General features: G+C 43.7%; 1 protein-coding gene across 2 annotated transcripts in view; it reads left to right on the forward strand.

Annotated features, from left to right (window-relative positions):
* The first annotated feature begins 9,596 nt into the window (after positions 1-9,596).
* LOC140731420 (SLAM family member 5-like) overlaps positions 9,597-22,296 on the forward strand; it is a 36,446-nt gene continuing 23,746 nt past the window's right edge. For both annotated transcript variants that reach the window (XM_073052925.1, XM_073052926.1), the window contains exons 1-2: positions 9,597-9,696; positions 19,910-20,221. In XM_073052925.1, coding sequence (XP_072909026.1) covers positions 9,630-9,696; positions 19,910-20,221 — 379 coding nt within the window. In that variant the 5' untranslated portion in view covers positions 9,597-9,629. The remainder of the gene's footprint in view (positions 9,697-19,909; positions 20,222-22,296) is intronic.

Consider the following 22,296-nt stretch of genomic DNA (forward strand, 5'->3'; position numbering starts at 1 on the left):
GGGGAGTTTGGACTGCTTCAACAGTAGGCAGTGATCACTACCCAGTTTTATGTTCAGTAGGTGAAAGAGTTGAAGTAAGACCAGGTGGTGGAATCCCAAAGTGGGTGTTTGGAAAAGCAGACTGGGGTAAGTTCCAGAAGTTAAGTGAAGAAGCATTGACAAAGATTGACATTTCTGGAAATAGAGATGGATTAAACAGTCAGGTGACTTCAGCAATTATTATGGCAGCAGAAGGATCTATACCCAGGAGTAAAAATAGGATGAATAGAAAACTGGTTCCATGGTGGACAGAGGAATGTTGTCAGGCTGTAAAAAAACAAAAATAGAGCATTTGGGCTAGTTAAAAGAACCCATAATATGCAGCATTTAATTCAATATAAGGTGGCACAGGCAGTGGTGAGAAGAACTATACGTCAAGCTAAAAGGGCAAGTTGGAGGAGTTTTTGCAACAAAATGGGAAGAACAACACCTGTGGGAGAGGTATGGGGAATGATTAAGAGGATGGGGGGAAATAGAAGGGATTGGGAGTATCCAGTAATATCTGAGGAGGAAACAGCAGTCTCCAGCAGGGATAAGGCTGAGATCATGGTCAAGTCATTTGTAAAGATACATAGTTCAGAAAATTTGTCTGAAGAGGGGAGAAGGAGAAGGGAAAGAACAATGAGTCAATACCCAGGTGTGTTAAACAGATGATATAATTGATGATCCATTTACTTTGGCAGAAATGGTGAGAGCAATAAAGAGATTGAGACCAACCTCCCCAGGGAAAGATCTAATATGCTATGTTATGCTAAAATATTTAGGAGAAGGAATGCTCTTGAAGTTACTGCATCTTTACAACAGAGTGTGGGAGGAGGGAAGATTACCAAGTGCATGGAAAGAAGCAGTAGTAATTCCAATAAGGAAACCTGGCAAGGATCCGTCAAAACCCATTAGCTACAGGCCAATAGCACTAACATCAAATATATGTAAGATAATGGAAAGGATGATAACAGAAAGGTTATCGTATGATCTTGAGAAGAGAGGAGTGCTGGCAAGTTATCAGAGTGGTTTTAGGAAGGGAAGGAATTCCATGGACTCAGTGATAAGGTTAGAGACTGAAATAAGAAAGGCCCAGGCAAATAAAGAATCAGTAGCTGCAGTGTTTTTTGACATTGAAAAAGTCTATGATATAATGTGGAAGGAAGGATTATTAATTAAACTGCACAAAATGGGGGTTGGGGGAGAGTTTTTAATTGGATTAAAGATTTTTTGTTTGGTAGAAAAATTTCAGTTCGGATTGGATCAGAATTATCAAAACAGTTCATAGTGGAAAATGGCACACCTCCGGGTAGTGTGATTAGCCCATTACTTTTCACCATTATGATCAATGATGTCTTCACAAAGGTACCAGTGGATATAGGTAGGTCACTGTTTGCAGATGATGTGGCCATGTGGAAAAGTGGCAGGAACATGGAGCATATTATCAGGAAACTACAAGGAGCAATTGATGAAATGGTAGAGTGGGGTTATGATTGGGGATGTAGATTTTCAGTAGAAAAAAACTCAAACTGTATTTTTCACCAGGAAAAGAATTAAGGTAGGGAAGAAGTTAAGGATGTATGGGATTGAATTAGAAAGGGTTGGATCATTTAAATTTCTGGGAGTTATATTTGATTCACGATTAACATGGGCAGATCATATCAGGAAAGTTGAGGAGAAATGTGAAAAAGTAATAAATGTGATGAGATGTTTGACTGGTATGGAATGGGGAGCAAGTTGTTCAGCATTGAAGAGAATGTATGTGGCTTTAGTAAGATCTGTGTTGGATTATGGAAGTGTAGCATATGGATCAGCAGCTAGGTCTCTTATAAGGAAACTGGATGTGATTCAGGCTCAGGCTTTGAGAGTGTGCAGTGGGGCTTTTAAAACATCACCAGTATCAGCCCTGCAGGTAGAAATGGGAGTAATGCCTTTGGAATTAAGAAGGATGCAATTGATGGCAAACTACTGGGCTAATTTGCAGGGACACAATGATTCTCACCCTGCTAAAGGAGTGTTGCAGGAGTCCTGGGAAAATGGGAGGTTTCAGAGGGAAAACTTTAGTCGGGTAGGGAATGATATTGCTAAAGAATGTGGAGTGTTTGATCTAAGGATAAGTCCTTCAGTAGTTTATCCGGTTGTAGCTCCATGGAAGCTTTTATGGCCTGACATAGACTGGCATTTGTTAGAGGTAAAAAGGAAAGGAAAATATAAAACTGATTTGGTAAGGGCGTTTAACTGTCATGTGATAGAAAAGTATAGCGATTATACTCAGATTTATACGGATGGTGCTAAGGAACCTGAACCAGGAGTGACAGGGTTTGGGGTGGCTATACCAGCAAAAGCAATTGCAATCAGCAGAAGAACATCTGATAAGTTAGTGGTGTATACAGTGGAGATGCTGGCAGGTTGCATTGCATTGGGTGGAGAAAGCTAGACTAGTCAAAGCTCAGATTCATCCTCAGTTCTAGCAAGTTTAAGGTCTTTTCACTCAAACAGCCGGCAAGATGTACTTCATGAAGTCCTTCAGTCAGTCACAAGAGTTGCAAATCAGGGAGGTCAGGTTAAATTTCTATGGGTTCCAGCTCATGTAGGGAGTGAAAGGGAATGAGAGGGCGAATGAGTTGGCAAAGAGGGTGTTAAAGAAAGAAAATATAGAAATGCACATTAGTATCAGTAAAGCAGAGGTTTACATGTGGCAAGAAAGATGGGACAGGGAGGGGAAAGGGAGGCATTTGTATCAAATACAAAAAAGTGTTGCAGGTACCAGGGTAGGTAGTAAATACAGAAGAGAGGAAATTATGTGGACTAGGTTAAGGTTGGGGCACTGTGCACTACACCAAACACTGAAATTGACAAGGAAACACCAGACAGGACTGTGTGAGGAATGTCAGGAAGAGGAGTTAGTAGAACATGTAGTTCGGAGTTGCAGGAAGTATGGGATACAGACAGAGATGATGAGAATTAATCTAAGGGAATTGGGGGTGCAGGAATTCACATTAAAAGGGTTGCTGAGCATGGGTGAGAGAGCACAGGTTAGAGTATTTTCAGCTTTCTTAAGGGTTACAGGGTTTTTTATAGGATATGATGGATAAACAGGAATAGGGTACTAGGATGACTAAAGATGGGAAGATAAAGTGTTGGTTAGGGTATGTGTGTGTGCGCGATTGGGTGAAGGGATTTAGAATGTGAGTCTATCGCACACTCCGGGGCAGAAGGTGGCGGTAATGTACCACTAAGCTGGGTGCCAACCGCGGTGGGGGGGGGGGGGGGGGGAGAGAGAGAGAGAGAGAGAGAGAGAGATAGGGAGGGAGGGAGAAAGGGAGAGAGATTCATTCAGTGTTGAGGGATAGTTGGAGAAGATTTTGTGGAACTCTTGCCCCTGAGACACCTATAAAGCAGCCATAGATGATCATTCACAGAATGTCAGGGATATATAGAATACCATCTATCCCAAGCTTTGCTGGAAGGAGAAAAGGCTGATTTGTTTGTAGAGGTGTTCCAAGTGTTACAGTTCTGGAGAGCCAGGTGATTTGAGAAAGGAAATTATGTTAAAGGAAAGTTGGAAATTGGACTGGAGTTTGGATGATGATAGCAACATAAATTTGTTTTTCTCCCTTCAGGAATTGCAGGAAGCTGTCCAATCTGGTTCAAACACTTCTCCTGGTAGTGATGGACTGTGTTATGAATTGCTTAAGCATTTAGATGACTCTGTATTAATAGAAATGCTAGCTTTGTTTAATTCAGTGTGGAAAGAAGAAGTGCCAGTAGAATGCAAGCGTATGGTGGTAATTCCAGTTTTAAAGCCAGGTAAAGATGTGGCTAGTCCTAGTTTGTATTGGCCTATAGCTTTAACATCAGTGCTTTGTAAAACTATAGAATGAATGGTCACCAACAGACTTGTCTCTTTCTTAGAAAATAAGAGACATTTTGCTGCCATTTTGGAAGATCAACAATGGAATCTGTTGCACTTTTAGATCATGATATTAAAAATGTGTTTCAAAATAGAGAAGTAATGGTAAGTGTATTTCTAGATATTGAAAGAGCATGTGACTCACTATGGAAGGATGGTTTATTAATTAAATGCTATGATGTGTGAATTAGAGGTAGAATGTTTAATTGGATCAAAGATTTTCTTACAGAAAGGACAATTCAAGAAAGAATAGGTGGAATAAGCTCCAAGTAAGTTATAATAGGTAATGGTACCCCTCAAGGAAGTGTCATTAGTCCAGTTCTTTTTAATGTCATGATAAATGATATCTGAGTAGATGGGGACAGGATTTGGCAAATTGTTGTTTGCAGATGATGGTGCAATCTGAAAAAGAGGAAGAAATGTCAAGTATATATTAAAGCAGGTACAAAAGGCTGTAAGATCAGTTGAAAACTGGGCAGATAAATGGGGTTTCAGGATTTCTGCTTCTAGGTCCAAATATGACTTTTTGGCTTTAGAAAAGATTCCTGATTGTGAATTGTGTCTATATGATTCTCCATTAGAAAGAGTCAAGGTATTCAAGTTTTTAGGTGTCTGGTGTAATGAAAGACTTACTTGGAGGGTTCATATAGATAAAACAATTGGAAAGTATGAGAAGGTTTTAAATGTTATGAGAAGTATTTCTGGATGTGACTGGGGAGCAGGGTGGGAAACTGCTTAATATATCTAGCTATGATTAGATCAGTAATTGATTATGGTTGTATTGCTTATGGTTCTGCTGCTACAACAGTGCTTGGAGAATTAGACACTCTGCTGTCCAAAGAACTTAGACTCTGTTGTGGAGCTTTCAGCACAACATCAGTCCCTGTATTATGTGTGGAGATAGGAGAAGTGACTCTATATTTAAGACGAGTTAAGTTGGGCCTGCAGTATTGGGCAAAACTAAATGGCTTCAGTCACAGCTGTTCATCAAATTGTCTTTTGCAGGAGACATCGGAGCACCAAAGTAAAATTAAAAGATATCAATTTTTAGATTTGGTTAATATCTGGGCTGTGAAATTGAAGCTGATTGAAGAAGACTTAGTTGACCAAATTTGCTTGCCACCCATTTCTTTTTATCTTTTGCCAGAACAAGAAGTAGACCTGTTCCTCCTTTTTCAGCTTCAAGGAAGCAGAGCAATTTCAACAGTGTTGATAGTAAATGAATATTTAAATAATGGGGATCTTATCTAAAGATTTTGATGGCTCAATGGACCCAGAGAGCAGTGAGGCAGGATTTGGGATGTACGTGTCTCAACTTGGAGTTGAGATTGGTCACCGGGTTTCAGATGGTCTTTGCAACAGAATTATTAGCAATCCTTTGGGCCTTGAGGTGGGTCGAAGACTCTCGATCATGCAGGGTTATGATCTGTTCGGATTCTGCTGCTGCCTTAGAGGCTATAAAAGGGATTAAATCAAAAGCTCGTCCTGACATAGTTATTGAGATTCTCTTACTTTCGTTTAGAGTAGGGAAGATGGATTGTGAAGTCAGATTTACATGGATACCTGGACATGCTGGGGTGGAGGGAAATGAAATTGTGGATGGCATTGCAAAGTCTTCCTTACAGAGCGGGCAAGTAGGAATTGGAATACCCTTAGACAGAGCAGAATTGAGAAGTAGGATTTTAAAAAAAGGTTTAGAGAAGAAATGGCAGGAGGATTGGAAAAATGAATTAAAGGGAAGGCATTTCTTTTCTAGTCACCCACTAGTTAAAAAGGTCTCAGACTGTTACTCTTCACATCATAGAGATGTGGTGAAATTAACAAGACTTAGGTTGGGGCATTATAGTATAAACTATTACTTAAAGATAATGGGAAAACATCCTACTGGATTATGTGACTGTGGTAGTCCAGAGATAGTTCAGCATGTTTTGCTGAGTTGTAATCATATAAAATTGAAAGAAGCATATTGTTCAAGAGGCTGTCTGACTTCAATATATTTTGTTTTTCTGTTGAATCTTTGTTTGGCCACCAAGAGAACCACTACCTGATTGAAAAGTTTATTATTCTGTTTCTACGTGCATCTAGTTTATATCTGAGAATTTGAGTTTCTTGAAAATCTATACATCCTGCGGAGGGCAATAATAGGCCTAGATGCATCTAAACTGCCGGAAATAGAAGAAGAAGCAGCTTCAGTGCTGGACTGTTCCTTTCCCTTCCTTCTGAAGCCCTGCCTGTGACCTTCACCTGCCCAGGAGTTCCCATTCTCCCAAGACCTAGGCCCTGTGCTCCCAGTCTCCCGAGACCTAGGCCCTGTGCTCCCAGTCTCCCGAGACCTAGGCCCTGTGCTCCCAGTCGCCCGAGACCTAGGTCCTGTGCTCCCAGTCGCCCGAGACCTATGCCCTGTGCTCCCAGTCTCCCACGACCTAGGCCCTGTGCTCCCAGTCGCCCGAGACCTAGGCCCTGTGCTCCCAGTCTCCCAAGACCTAGGCCCTGTGCTCCCAGTCGCCCGAGACCTAGGCCCTGTGCTCCCAGTCGCCCGAGACCTAGGCCCTGTGCTCCCAGTCTCCCGAGACCTAGGCCCTGTGCTCCCAGTCTCCCGAGACTTAGTCAAGGCTTCATGTTCTTGTCCTGTTCATGTGTCTCATCCTGTCCTGTAGCCATGTCTTGTCCTAGCCTAGACCAGGGTTCCAGGTCCCCGTCCAGTCTCTGGCCACTTGTTCCTAGTCCTCGCCCAGGCCCTGAATCCTAGTCTCCTCCAGGGCCTGTGTTGATGTTCAGCGTCATTTCGTCCTCACTTCCCTTGCTTTCGTGTTACACCTAGTCCTGTTCCTAGTACCTCAGTGTCTGTGTTTACATTTGGGTCCACCACCAACGCCCTCCTTATGACAAGGATAAAATCAGGAATTGCTGAGTGGTGTGGCTGGAAGGGCCTGTTGCGCACTGTATCTCAATCAATCAATAGATAGATCAATCCAACTAAAATCTTACACTGGAGAATCAGTAACTCCTGTGGGAAATATGTTGGTCACAGTGAAATACAACAACCAACAAGTCACATTGAGCTTGTATGTGGTTTAAAAAAAACAGGAGGGCCAGCAATGTGGAGCCATGACTACAAGAAGACTGGAGATCTGTCCACCATTTGTATAGTACATCCCCTAAAACAGAGCCAACTGAAAGTGAATTAAGAAAGTTACTGGATGATGCCACACTTGTTTCCCTACTGTACACTGGACTGTTGCCCCACAGAGGTGTTGGTGCCAACCTCTGTGCCTCTGGTTGGAAAGGGTATTGGGTCAAGGAAGGAATGGTGAAAGCAGTGGTCTGACTCCAACAGTTTTGGTAGGCGTACATGTTCATCCCACAGTTACTTGTGAACTGTGGCTGTGTTTTAAGCTGGAAGTGAGTTTGAGAAGCTTCAGGAAAGTTGTAAACATTTGGCTTTTGTGAGTATGAAGAACCAGGATCTAGTCTGTGTGCATTAACGTTATTGCATGAACTTCAAGTGTGAGTCAAAAATCTGCTGGTAAAAGTAGATGCAGAGACCAAAGCCCAGCTGGATGAAGGGAAAGCCAGAGAGAAAGGAGTCAATGGAGATATGAAAACAGAGGATCTGTCAGATGATGTTGTGGATGAGGAAACCAAGAGGAGAGATCAGATCATAAAGGGAGCAATAGAAGGATTAATAAGAGAATAGTCCACAAACTAGAAGAAGAAAAGGGAAGAAGAAAGGCATCTGTCATCATCAGAACTACTTCTTGGAATTTCAGAAACAACTTCTACAAACACCACAGAGGCCCCAGAACCTAAGATTGTTTCACAGCTGCAAGTCTCACCTGGCAAGGAGAGATATCAGGAAATACGTTATCCCACAGGAGTAAGAAATCCTCCAGAATGATTAAATCTTCAGGCATGAATAGGTCGATTTAATATTTACTATGCTGTGGATGTCTGTCTATAGTAGTTGTATTAACCAGTATACTGTTCCTGCAGTTGAGATGCATTCTACATGGATTTGCAGTTTATAGCTGAGCAGGGGACAGTGTTGTGTATTTAATATTTCTGTAATGTTTGAGTAATCATGTATACAAATTGTTTGATTGGGCTTTCTTGTCCATTTGAGTAATTCATTATGGGTTATATGTATGAATGTAAGAACTGCATGTGTCATCACACTCCAACGTGACACGTGTACACCTCACTGAAAGTAAAGAATAGAGTTAACTTACATTTCTGGCTCTTTTGTTTTTTGAACTGCTGAAGGGCATTGTATTTATGACACCAGCGTGAGGGGTGAAGCCACTGATGTCCTTGGAACGGGATAAGTGGCCTTCGATAATAACAACCACCATTGACACAAGAGATAAGAGATCCTTCACACTGGTAAAGAATTGGCTGAGAGCATCAGCTACTGTGGTAGAATGGCTCAGCGGTCAGTGCCTTGACTGAAGCAAAGGTGTCCTGAAACATTTCTCCATTGATCTGGTGATCCTCCAACCGCACATCAACAAATCCGGACTCGAGGAGAGCCTCCATGTATGGCTCAGGTTGCCACTTTGTCCCCTTCAGCAGTCCAGCGGCAACCATCTTCTGCACGAGCTCCAGATGCAAGGCTGTGACCATCAGCGCCCCTGCCCAGTGCAAAAGGAGGAAACAGTCAGGCTTGCTGCGCGACTCCGAAGCAAGTTCATTGTCAAGAGCATCTAATAAGGGAAGAACAACACCAGCGGGTGGAATATCTGTTATGGAGGCTGAGACACAAGGGATTCTGCAGATGCTGGAAATCTGGAGCATCACACACAAAATGCTGGAGGAACACAACAGGTCAGGTGACATCTATGGAGAGGAATAAACAACTGGTGTTTCAGGCTGAGACCCTTCTTCAGGACTGTATTGTAGGCTGAAGCATGAGTTCTGAACCATGATGTACAAAACCTTAAATCTTCCTAAAGGTCTGGTATTCTCCCAACTTTGTGAAGACAGATGAACTCTTGACCTCACAATCTTCTTCCTCATGGCCTTGCACCTCATTGCCTACCCACTCCACGCTTTCCCTGCAACTGTAACGCTATATTCTGCCTCCTCTTACTGATTCACTCCCTCTGTACCACCTTTGTGTTCTGATATTTTACAGTATGAGTAGCATGCAAACCCAAGATTTTCACAACCATAAACACAAGAGTTTCTGCAGATGCTGGAAATCCAGCACAGCTACGAGTTGATGTTTCAGCTGAGACCCTTCTTCAGGACTCTGATTGTACCCAGATGGGGGGGGGGGGTGTGAAATGTGTAGGTTGCAGGTGGTAAGGTTGATAGAATCCGCAGGGTCTGTGGAGAAAATGGATAATGTACAATAAAGAGAGATACTGGAGATGAGAGAGAGACACTCAGAGAGAAGACAGAGACAGGCAGAAAGAATGACAGACATACAAACAGAGAAGGAGGGATGAAGAACCAGTGAGTGGGAGGGGGAGAGGAAAATAGAGAGAGAGTCCCAGAGTGCCAGAATCAGAGAAACCAGGTGAAAGAGAGAGAGAGTGGAAGAAGTTGGTGCAACTTGCCTCTTCACTGTAAGTCCCTGTGTCAGATGTAGAACATGCTGCCTGATCCAATCACAGGCGAGTTTAAGAAAGTGTCAGTTCCTGTTCTTTATTCTGTTGCTTTGAATCCCACAATACCGAAATACAACTTCAAGATGCTGCAGTCCTTCATGCTGAGGGTTCTCTGCCTGCTCTCCATCTCCCTCTTGGCCATCTGCATGGGTAAGGTCTGATTTTAAAACTGATGCTGGTTATCGTGTGTGAGCCTTGCCTTGGTTTTCACTGTGTGTAAAGGTCTCTCAGTCCATTGTGATCATACCTTGGCTCTCTGCTAGTCCGTACACTACCCAGCTGAGACCCAAAAATACGACACACTACTGCCTTGCCTTGTCCTCTTTCCTTCATTAATTGGTTTTGTGTTCTCCCGAGGTCACCTCTCTCCCTTTGTCTGTGTATATAATGTGTGTGTAAATGCTCCTTTGCTCTTTGTCCTCTCCAGCTCTGTCACTATTTCTACAACCTGACTCATCAGCTTTGAAGATTACCAAGCCTTGCTTTTGTCTCCCCAACTCCCACCCCATCTCTCACTCTCTGTCTGTCTCACTCTGTTTCTGTCTGTCTCTGTCTGTCTGTCCATCTCTCTCTGTTTCTCTCTCTCTCTCTTAACTCTCCACCCCCCCCCCCCCCCCGGCTGTTTCCTGATAACTGGAGTCCAGCCAGCACTATTCTTGGCTGCATCTACCACTTGTTCACCAGAACTGTTCTGAGCCTAAACCACTTCCTCCCAGTGTCTGCTGCAGAGTTTGACCAAACGTCCTGCATTTGAGAATCAGCTCATCACACAACCTGACTGCAGCTTCCCTCTGTCACAGGGTCGGTGGGTGTTCAGACTCAACTGTCCCTTAATAGATAACATTAACAGACCCTAAATTTGGACTTACACTCTACCTCAGAATATCATGACATGGTATAGAGAGTTCGTTAGTTGTGAGTGTGTATGTGTGAAAGAGAGAGAGACCTGCACTGTGTGTGAGAGAGTGAGAGAGCTGCACTGTGCAAGTGAGATCTGCACTCTGTGTGTGTGTGTGTGTGTGTGTGTATGTGTGTGTATGTATGTGTGTGTGTGTGCTGCAATGTGAAAGAGTGAGACCTGCACTGTGTGTATATGTGTGAGAGTGAGCTGCACTCTGTGACAGAGAGAGAGACTGCAGTGTATGTGTGTATGTGTGTGACTGTCTTTTTAAGATCTGTTAAATATCTTGAAAAGCACAAGGCTGTTTCTTTTAGCCGAGCACAGAATGTAAGAGGAAAGATATCATGGTGGAACTGTATCAACTCTAGTTTGACCACAGTTGGTCACCACATCTGAAGAGAGAGAAGCACACTGGTGAGGGTGTGCAGGAGCTCTACAGCAGTATTGTGATATTGTGAAGATGAAAACTGTAGTTCGTTCCCCAAGCCTTTATAGTCACTGTCTAGTGACAGGACTCCAAAGTGTCTTACTAAGAATCTTAATGTTGACTGTATGTTCTGCCAACATTTGGCCACCCTGTCAGCCTGAGTCAAGCCCTCTTCCAACAGAGGAGTTCTCTAACTGGAGTGAACACATCCACATTCTGGCAATATTCCTCTAATTCTGTCAGGCACGTGATGTGAGTTCAGTGTGTCGTCTTGAAAAGAAAAAAAATACATTATGTCAGCCTGCCAGCCAGAAGGTCACCGTCTTGGTCTGGACGGACGGACGGGGACAGACAGACACAAGCAATTGACCAATCTGCTCAACATGGAGACTCAGAACTATAGAAGGGACATAAGCTTCATCTTGGGCCAGAAGAAATGCACCAACTTCTTCCAGAACTTGGAGGGAAAGCCAGGAGACAGACCTGTGACCAGTCAGGACAGAGGACAGCAGATAGCTTATGATGAGTGCTTGGCCCCTGAATGAAAGCATTCAGAACAGTCCTGGCCAACTCCCCAGATGGGTGGTGAGGCCTCCAGTTCCTGCCAGTTTGCTGGGGTAGTTTCCCACATAGAGAGAGTGTGTGGTTGTTCACACAATCTCCTAAAGCCAAGGGCCCATTAACACTGACCACACAGTTCACAGCAGTGTACACGAGACAGATCTGGACTACAGATTCACAGAATCAAACAGCACGGCAATAGGTCCTTCAGCCCATCAGATCCAGACTAACCCTCATTACCATTTACTCCTATCATCCTGTGACTTGCCTATTTGATTGTCTAAGTGTCTCTTCAACACAATGTTTGTATCCAGCACTTTCAGATAACAAACGCTCTCCGATATCTCTGACTCAGTGATAATAAACCAGACTCTGATTCCATGTTTTTTTAAAAAAAATCATATGCCCCAGATCCTCTTTCAAACTCCTTCTTTGCAAAGTTCAAAGTAAATTTATTTTCAAAGAACACATCTCTCACTATAGACAACCCTGAGATTCATTATCCTGCAGGTATTCACAGTGAATACAAAGAAACAAGAAAAAACAAAATATTAATAGTAAATACATAAACAATAAATATCACACATATGAGATGAAGAGAGCTATTTACTAGAAAAGTTCAGGGGAAACCCGTGGAGGAGAGACAATAGTGATAAAACGGTTGTTGAAGCTGGGCTACAACAAGCAGCAGCTATAACGAGACAATATCAGCAGAGATGAGTGCCCAAGAATGCTACCATGTAACCAGGAATAGTCTGGTAAATCGTATCTGAATTTGATTTTCTGAAAGAACTGATTATTTTTGCTTTGATATATTACTGAATGAGATTTACTTGGTTTAAAAGTTGTGATGCTGGAGAATTGTTGTGAAAGCAGTTAAACTGTATAGATAAATAATTTTTGAATTTGAATTTGTATATGTACTGACTGGAACTGAAATTGAAGTTAACCATAATACCTAACAATAGGAATTCAAATAGTTTTCTAACTAGTTAGGGATAAATGGGAAGGCAATTGTTAGTCTGTAAACCTTCAAATATTGAATAACAATAGATCTAATTAGTTAGATGATTTGGAGTAACAAGGGTTATTCTAATGAAGATCACTGAATCTAACTAAATAGCACTTTGGTTTTTGTTTGATATCTGGAATCTAAACAGAATGTTGTAATTTTGAAGTATTCTTACTCATGTAAATATTCAGTATGTGTATTTTTGTGAACAAAACTTTCCTCCAGAAATGTGACTTTTCGATTCACTGCCACATTCCAATACCTGGAGCTTCTGATGGTCCACGAGCACCTCGTGTAGTGCTCTGTGATTAGATTTTCTCATAAAGGGAGTGGTGTCCAGTCACACAAGATCAGACCAGCACTACACAGGTGTTACATAAAACTTGGTGAGCCAGCCAGGAGGCCATGTATCAGATAACCAGTAACACACTCGTTAGTGTACAAAGCACTGAAAGAGTCTTACTGTTCAAACTCACTTGTTCAATTGAAACCTACAGTGAAAGAAAGTGGAAAACACAGAGGAAAAGGGGGTTAACTTCCCCAATATTGTTTTATTCAGTGGCAAACAGGAACAGAAAATAATGAGGAAATACCAGACTTTCTAAAAGAATGTGGTTCAGTTGCCAGAATTATTCCTCCACCTGACCCCGGTGCAGAACAACTCAGTCCCTGTAATACAGACTAATGGAGTTACAGTGAACCCATCCCTCTCTCCCAGTGATCCTAACCCTCCAGATATTCAAAGAGACATAGTGGAGCACATTGTGTGCAGTAAGGACTTGATAGTTCATGGCAATCCACCAGTAAGGCTCCAAACTTTTTCTGGGAGAACCTGTCATCCACCTAATGAGACAGATTGTGAGACAGTGTGCTAGTGTTGAACTGCTCTTGCAAGACCCAAGTGTGTCTGATCTTCATAGAACACAGACAATACGTGAAAGTATTCTTCCAGCAGCTTCTGACATCATCAGGTCAACAAGACCTGGAGCTTCACTCGCTATTTACATCCAACTCCGAGATTCAGCTTTTGCCACCTGGAAGACAGTGATGAATTTTTCGCTAAATTCATGAATAAGGTACAAAACATGAGTGAGAGACCATCTGCCTCCCTACAGTGGCTATAGGGAGCATTGACACTGACTGTAAAGCAATGCAGACTTGACTAAACTGAAGCTAACAAGCATCTTTTAAAGCAGTTTTGTCAGGTATGTTGGGATCACTCTCCGATCTCAGAGCTGCAACTGGAACAGAAAAAGCAAAACCCACCATCGTTTACCAAACTACTGACATTTCTACACACCGAGGAAGACAAGCATGCTTCCAGAATGCGCACATAAACAGCATTTAGGAACAGTGAAACAACGTGCCGGTATACAGTCACAGACCACAGGCCCCTGTAAGGAAGATGATGTAGCACAGCTAATTTCAGTTAATTCTCAACTGACTGAATAAATTGCTGAGCTTCAAAGTCAACTAGATACTCCACAAACTACAAAACAATAGAAGGTAAAAGCGAGCTCGAAGGCAACAAGTGATAAGGAAAGGCAGACACAAACAAGAGTCCACAACCACTGACAAACAGACAAGTGTCAAACCAAAACCTTGGTAGTGTTTTAAATGCAGTGAATCTGGGCACACAGCCACCTCTTGCTGCTGTGAACCCAATCCAGCATTAGGAACAGAAAAGGGAAGAAATCTTGAAAAGAGACGGAGTGAGAGGGAATCATGTCATGGTACTTTTCAGACTCATTTTAAACTAGAAATGATTGCTGCTACGGGATAAATGGAGATTGATGTTGACAAATCATGTCCCAAAGCTCCAAGATCTTGCTTATTCGACCCAAGTCCCAGAAGGAGTAGGAACACATTTTGAAGTTTACAGCAAGTCATCTGGTGAACTCGGGTGATGTGGTTGAAGTTAGCACCGACGTTGTGCAAGGGATGTGTGAGAGTTCTCTTATCCAACAGACAGGACCTGCCGTCGATGTCACCATCGCATTTGTTGCATCCTGAACAATGCATTCAAGTGACAGTCACACCCAACATGCTGAGTGTGGGGGATTACCAATCATTTCTTATCCCTCTGATGCTGAGATTACAGACTTCCAATTATCAGATCCTTGTATTAGAGAAGTCCTCAAGCAGATGGAAACTGGAAAAAAACAATCCCCTTCAGTGAGAAACGCAATCCCCGGACTCCCCTAACTTCTCAGAGAATGGGATCATCTGGAGCTAAAAGACTGAGTTCTCTAGAGGAAAAGATTAACCAGAGATACAGGAACATACCAGCTTGTTTTATCTGAAAAGTTTCAAATTGATGCATGAAAGAATCTTCAGAATGAACTTTGGTCACTGGGGCATAGATCGTACCCTGGATTTAGTCAGCAGCTGATTCTATAGGCCTACAAAGGCTGCTGATATGGAACACAAGATTAAAACATGCAGTCGATGTGTAAGGAAAAAGATCTTAACTGAGAAAGCTGCTCCATTAGTGAATATTGTGACAACTCGACCCTTGCAGTTGTTCTGCATAGACTTTCTTACATCAGAACCCGATCAAAGTAACACAAAAGATGTGTTACTAATAACTGATCATTTCACTAAATATGCTTTCACTAATCCTATACCCAGCCAAAAAGCCAAGATGGTTGCAAAGTGCCTATGGGAGCATTTCATCTCGCATTATGATTATCCCAAGTGCCTGCACAGGGCTGACTTTGAATCCCACTTGACTAAAGAATCGTGTGAGATGGGTAGAATTCAGAAAGTCAGAACCACGTCGTATCATCCCAGAGGAAACCCTGTTGAGAGGTTTAACATGACCCTCTTAAATATGCTGGGCACCCTGGAGATGAAAGATAAAAGTCACTGGTGAGAATTTGTGAAACCATTAGTCCATGCTTATAATTGTACTAGGAATGACATTGAAAATGGCAGATTGAAACGAGACCAGATATGAAAAAGGTGACAGCTTTAGAGTGAAAGAAGGAGACAAGTGCTACTAAGGAATGCGTACCTATGAGGTAAGAACAAACTTGCCGATAAATGTTTAGAAATAGTCTCTGTAGTGGAGAGCCAAGCTGGTGATCTGCCTGTCTACAAGGTCCATCCTGAGAACCAGTCTGGGCCCATAAGGACATTCCATAGGGATCTATTGCTCCCTTGTGGATTTCTTCCTTCTGAAGATGAACATCTTTCTCCAGTCCCTGTTCACCAGTACACATCTCACAGGAATACTAACAAGCAGTCGTTTGAAGAGGAAGAAAATCCAATTAACTCTGAAGAGGATGAGGTTCATTACCTCAGATCAAGACTTGACATTGTAGATGAACCTTCTAAGACTTAAGAAACCTGTGAACAGTTACACAAATGAATTGTGGGCTCCAAACCAAGTCCAAATCAGTCACTTGCACCCACTCCAGTTACAGACCCAGTGCTGGAATCCCAAAAAAATGAAAGTTCTGATGCAGCAGAATCCACCGTAGAAAGTAACTTCCTTGTAAGTCCTGATGAAAACCAAAATTTCAAGATCACTACCATGCAACTGGGAATTAGTTCTGTTAAATCACCAAGGGACTTGGTCAGCAGTTGTTTATTGTGTAAGTATTGTGAATCAACTTTCTGTAGGTGATCAGCTATTTCATCCAATGAACCAAGAAACAAGATGGCGAGCGACCCAAGATCAAAGAATCAGTACAGAACAAAGTGTTTCATGATGCAAAGGATTCAATATGGTTGGATGTATAAGTTTATTTTCATTCAAAGGATCTGAATTTGATTTTCTGAAAGAACTGATTATCTTTGCAGAGACTTTCATAAGTTACTGAATGAGATCTACTTTGTTTAAAAATTGTGATGTTGGGAGAATAGTCACGAAAGATGTTAAGCTGTATAGATATTATTTGAATTTGTAGAAATACTGACTGGAACTTAAGAATAGGAACTCAGATTTCTAATTAATGAGAGAAAAATAGAAAGACAATTGTTAGTCTGTAAACCTTTAAATAGGGAATAACACTGGATCTAATTAGTTAGAAAAATTGTAGTAACAAGGGTTATTCTAATGAATATCATTAATTCTAACTAACCAGGTCTTTGGTTTTCTTTTAACATCTGAAATTGCGAACCTAAACAGAATGTTAGAATTTTGAATTGTTCTTACATAAGTATTTTATATATCCATATTTTTATAAAGAAAATTAATCTCTAGAGGTGTGTGTACTATTCACTGCCCTCTTCTGATACTAAGAGCTTCTGATGGCCCACAAGCACCTCCGTGTAGTATTATCTAATTTCATTTTCCCATGAAGAGTGCAACGACTAGTCATACGAGATAAGAGAAACGCTACACAATCGTTACACTTTCCTGCACAGTGCTCATTGTAGATATGGTCAGTGGTGGGGTGGGCCTTACCTGTGAGGGCTTCTCATTTTAAACCTATGTAAATTTGTTTTTCATATCCCAATATGGGAAAGGATTCTGAATATTGCCCCTAGCTATGTCTCTCATAATCTCTTCCTTGTAACACGAGAGACTGCAGATTGTGGAATCTGGAGCAAAAACAAATTTTGTGAAGACAAAGGGGTGATTGACATTTCAGCTCAAGATCCTTGTTCAGAATCACGAATATCGCTGCCTCCACATTTTCCCTGACTTACTGAACTCCTCCAGCAGCTTCTCTTCTCACTTCTGTCTGATCACTCCTCAGCCTCCTTTGTTCTGGGGAAACAAGCCAGACGATTCAAACTCTTCCCATAACTAAAGTCCTCCAATCCACTCAACATCCTGGTGAGATTCCTGGTAGCCTCCAACCTGATGGGATGAACAATGATTTCTCAAACATCCAAAAATTTTCACCCTACCCCTTCTTTCTTCTTCAATTCCCCACTCTGGACCCCCTTTACCTCTCCTCCACACCTGCCCATCACCTTCCCCTGGTGCCCCTCTTCTTTCCCTTTCTCCATTTCTTTCCACTCTCCTGTCCTATCTGATTAATTCTTCTTCAGCCCTTACCTTTTCCACCTATCACCTCCCAGCTTCTTAGATCATCCCCTTCCCCACCCAACAGGCTTCACCTTTCATCTCCCTGGTTGTACTCTTCCCCTCCACTCCCCACACCCTCTGCACCTTCTTATTCTGGCATCTTTCCCCTTCCTTTCCAGTCCTGACGAAGGGTCTCAGCCCAAAGTGTTGACTGTTTGTTCATTTCCATAGATGCTGCCTGACCTGCTGAGTTCATCCAGCATTAGGTGTGTGTTCTCTCAACCTCCTGGTGAATTTCCTCTGCACTCTCTCTATAGTGTGGTAACCAGAAATCCACACCATACTGCAAATGCAGCCTAGACAATGATTTGTAAAGTTACAAAGTAGCCTCCAACTCTAATATCTGAAGCTCCAATCACTGAAAACCAGCACACTCAGTGCTTTCGTCATCCGCCTGTCCACTTTCAGGGAACCCTGACATCTCAGTTCATCAACACATTCTTTCACCCTTCAATAAACTTCAGTGGTCCTACCCCATCTGATTTCCAAACTATCGTTATCCGAGAATGGAAAACAGACCGGTGTTCGGCTCACTACTCCGGGCTGGCCAAGATCCCAAACCTGGTCCCATCCCACCTGCCTGAGTTTGACCTGTCTTCCTCCCCTCTCACTCCGATCATCAGGTGAGAGGTGCAGGAATCTTGAGTCCCACGCCCCCAAGTTTGGGAGCAGTTGTTGTCCTTGCCATTGGGCTCCTGGACCCAGATTCGCTCTCCTTGGTGCTGAACTGACTCTGCATCCTGTGGGGTCACTGTCGGGGACCCTGCAGCTCGTGCTCATGTTCCCAGTATTATTTGTCTAATTTTTATATGTACAATTTGTCTTCTTTTGCACATTGGATGTTTGTAGTTCTTTGTTCTGTGTATTTTTTGTGGATTCAATTGTATTTCTTTGTTTTCCACAAACACAATGAATCTCCCGGTAGTGTAGCAGTTTGCGGGATGCTAATGCACAGTTAGATGGAGTTCAGTGTCCAATTCCAATGTTCTTCATTCTCCTCGTGACCAAGTGGGTTTCCTCCAGGAGCTCCGGTTTACTCCCACAGTGGGGGGTGTGGCTTGTTGGGCCGGATAGGTCTGTTCCCCACTGTATCTCAAAGTAATTAAAAATAAATAAATAATTTTACTTTGAACTTTTTCTATATGTTGACAATTTAAGTGCTTGTCCAGATAATTCTGAATTACTGTGAGATTATTCATCTGCTTCACTACCACGGGCAGTGGGTTTGAGATTCCCACCTGGGGAAATCTGTGTCCTCTGGTCCTCTGCTTTCAAACATCATGAATATTGGAAACTATTTCCGGGTATTTACCCTACTTGTGCCCCATGCAATTTTGTCTACCTCTCTCGGGACCCCATTCAGCCTCCACCACTCTATGGAAAACAAATTGCATCTACCTGGACTCTCTCATAATGAAACACTCCATGCCAGGCAACATCCCAGTGAATCTCCCCTGCACCCTCTCCTTAACCTTACTAGAGTCAGATTCATAGACCACTACTGCACAGAAACAGGCTCTCTGGCCCATCTAGTCCATGCTGAACTGTTACTTAGCTTAGTCCCATCGATCTCCACACCCCTCCAATCCATGCACCCATCCAAACTTCTCTTACATGTTGAAATTGAACCCACATCCACCACACCTGGCAGCTCATTCTACCCTCTCACCAGCCTCTGAGTGAAGGTGTTCCCCCTCATGTCTCTCCTTCCACACTTCACCGTTCAACCTTCATGCATGACCTCTAGTTCTAGTCTCACCCATTCTCAGTGGGAAAGCCTACTTGCATTTATCCTAACCATATCCTTCAGTTTTATATATCTCTATTTAATCTGCACTCATTCCTCTCTGCTCTAGGTTATAAAGTCCTAATTTTAAACCTCTGACAGTGATATCCAAACTGTTACTGTATAAGAAACAGTAAGTGTCCCCACATCAATCCCTGGTCGAAGTTTTCCAATTCCATGTGAGACTTTGCCATGAACCTCTACCTACTCCTTCAGAAATCTGTCAACATAAATCCCAGGGGTCTGCTCCAAGTTCACTCTGCCCCACTACACCACACACAGCCTCCCCTTTACCCCACATTTACCATCCCCAAACATTCCCTCCACTCCTAACCACTGGGTTCCATTTGTTATTTCTGTAGCACGCTGACACCCTGACCTGTCCATTGATATCTGACTGTAGCGTGCAATGCTCTCCTCAGGTCAAATGCAGAAAGTTTTCACTGTTTTCCTCACTCCCCTTTCCCCTGTGGCTCACTGTGTGATGAAGGTCCCGTGGGTCGATCCTCCCACACAGGGCCAGGAACCAGACGATGGGCCGCATGGTCTGCATCTGTGCCTGTGACTCTTCCAGTTCCGATTTCTCCTCTGGTCACTGAGCTGACCTGCTGTCTGTCTCCTCTTGTCCTCAGCTGGGAGTGGGGCTGCTCCCCTCAACGTGACTGGAACCCTGGGACAGTCGGCCTCCTTATCTCCTGGGATCCCAGTCGGAATAGATGTTGCTGAGCTTGAGTGGAAAAAGACAAAGTCCGTGGTGCTGTATGTGAAAGGGAACATCACTTACTTTGGTTCTGAGGATTTCAAGTCACGGTTAACTCTTGATCCGGCGAGCTTCAGTCTGCAAATCCGTGACCTACGGAGAGAGGATGCCGGTGATTATGAGGCACTTGCTACAGCAGGTTCGGGAGATGAGTATCGTGTGACAGTGCGACTGGAGGTGTACGGTGAGTGACATTCCCCTGAGGGTCCCGGGTTTACTGGTTCCTGAACACCCATAATTAATGGGTGAGGGTACGTTGGAGAGACAAAGCACAGACTAGACAATGGCTCGATTGGATTTCTCCTGCTTTCTGTGAACATGACACACCCGGGTAATGGTCCACGTTGTCAGTGGATGCCACTACTGTACCTGTCCTGGGACAGCTCGGCCAGAGGTCCATCTGGTGCTGGACTCTGTTCTTCAGAACCACAGCTGGGGTGTTGTCTGGTCCCATAGCTGTTGCTGTATCCAGTGCTCTCTGCCATTCCCCGATATCACAGGCAGTGAACTGAATTGTCTGGAGACAGGTTTCTGTGACGGGGGTCTCAGGGGAAGCCGAGGGAGATTGTCCACTCCTCATGTCTGTCTGAACATGTATGTGAGTGTTCTCCTTGTCTCCTGCTCTCACACACTGGGTCCCAGCATCAGTGAGGGTGGGGACGTTCCTGAAGCCTCCTGTGAACTGTTGCCAGACATTGTTGGATGAGATTATTATAACCTCGAGGTTTTACAGATGCTGGAAGTCAAGAGCAGCACACACAAAATTCTGGAGGAATTCAACGGGTCAGGCAGCATCTACTGAGGGAGATAAACAGTTTAAGTTTCAGGCTGAAACTATTCACCAGGGCTGGAGATGAACAGGAAGAGGCCAGAATAAGAAGTGGGGAGAGGGGGAAGAGTACAAGCCAGAAGGTGATAGGAGAACTCGGGTGAAGAGGATGGTGGGAAGGTGGGGGAAGAGGGATGAAGTAGGAAGCTGGTAGGTGACAGGCGCAACTAGTAAAGGTAAAGGACTGAAGAAGAAGGAATCTGATTGGAGTGGAGAGTGGATCATGGAAAATAGGGAAGGAGGAGGGACACCAAAGGAAGGTGATCGGAAAGTGCAGAGAAGAGAAGGGGTAAGAGGGGGGACAGAGTGGGGAATGGAAAAAGAGAGAAGGGGGAGTGGAGGGGAGAACTTACCAGGTGCTTCTTCCAAGTGTTGCATATGAAAGAGAACTGGATCTTCAGTTGAGGGATGTCAGGAGGTGGTGTGGAGGAACCATTCCTGCCTGGAGCTTGGCCCTATTAGTCCATGTCTCTGATTTCAGTGAAGGTGAATCTGTCACCTCAAATCCCTGCTCTGTCCCTGACTGATTGCACATTCTGACTCCTAACTCTCTCAGAATTAGCCACAGCTCTGGTTGGTTGTCCGTCACGTTCAACGATGACAGGAAACCTGTGCGGGGGAGTTTGTAAAGTGGAAAAGCCATTGCACTGGGCAGTTCTGCTTCACCCTCAGAAGTCTAGGTCCACTGGTAGAAGTAGTCATCACACGACTGAAGTTTTGCTTGGTTGTAGTGGATGGTCATGACTTTCTTTGTGCCTCATTGTTGCCTTCACTCTCCACAAAGCGTTGCAGAACCACCTTCCTGGCCATTGATCTCACTGTAGATCTGAACCGCCCAGTCTGCTGGACCTGATTACACATGCTAGGACAGGCATGTCCCTATCCCACTGGCCACCCTCACCTGGTTTGGCCAGCCTGTTGATGTGTACTTTCACATACAAACAGCAAATGGCTACATGGAGCCACAGGTGAGAGCTGAGTGTCCAGTGGGGCCCAAAGGTGAGTGAGCTGCCCCAGAATGGACACGCCAAGCCCCTTCTCCAGAGGTGCTGCCCCTCTCTGAACATCTCATCCACCCGAGCCACTGCTCCCGATTGGAATTAACCCCCTGATTCCATACCCGATCGGTGAGCTGATGAATGTCACAGTGTGGTCACCCAGGATCTGTGCAGGGCCAGGCTCACTCTGGAACACCACACCAGTTGCTGTCTGGCTCTTATGCGATCTCTACAGTGCCAGGGCTGCTGCCGTCAGACCAGATTTAATGCCGGTCTGGGCTGGATCACACTCGGGTGTAGAAAGGACACCAGGATCATTCGCAGGAGTGACAAAATCCAAGGAACTGGACAGAATTCCTGAGATACAGAGCAATACAGAGGATGTGGAGTCAATGTTTTCTATAGTGGGGCATCTAGGAGCAGAGGGCACAA

Source organism: Hemitrygon akajei, chromosome 8 (assembly GCF_048418815.1).
Source record: "Hemitrygon akajei chromosome 8, sHemAka1.3, whole genome shotgun sequence".
NCBI classification, from domain to species: domain Eukaryota; kingdom Metazoa; phylum Chordata; class Chondrichthyes; order Myliobatiformes; family Dasyatidae; genus Hemitrygon; species Hemitrygon akajei.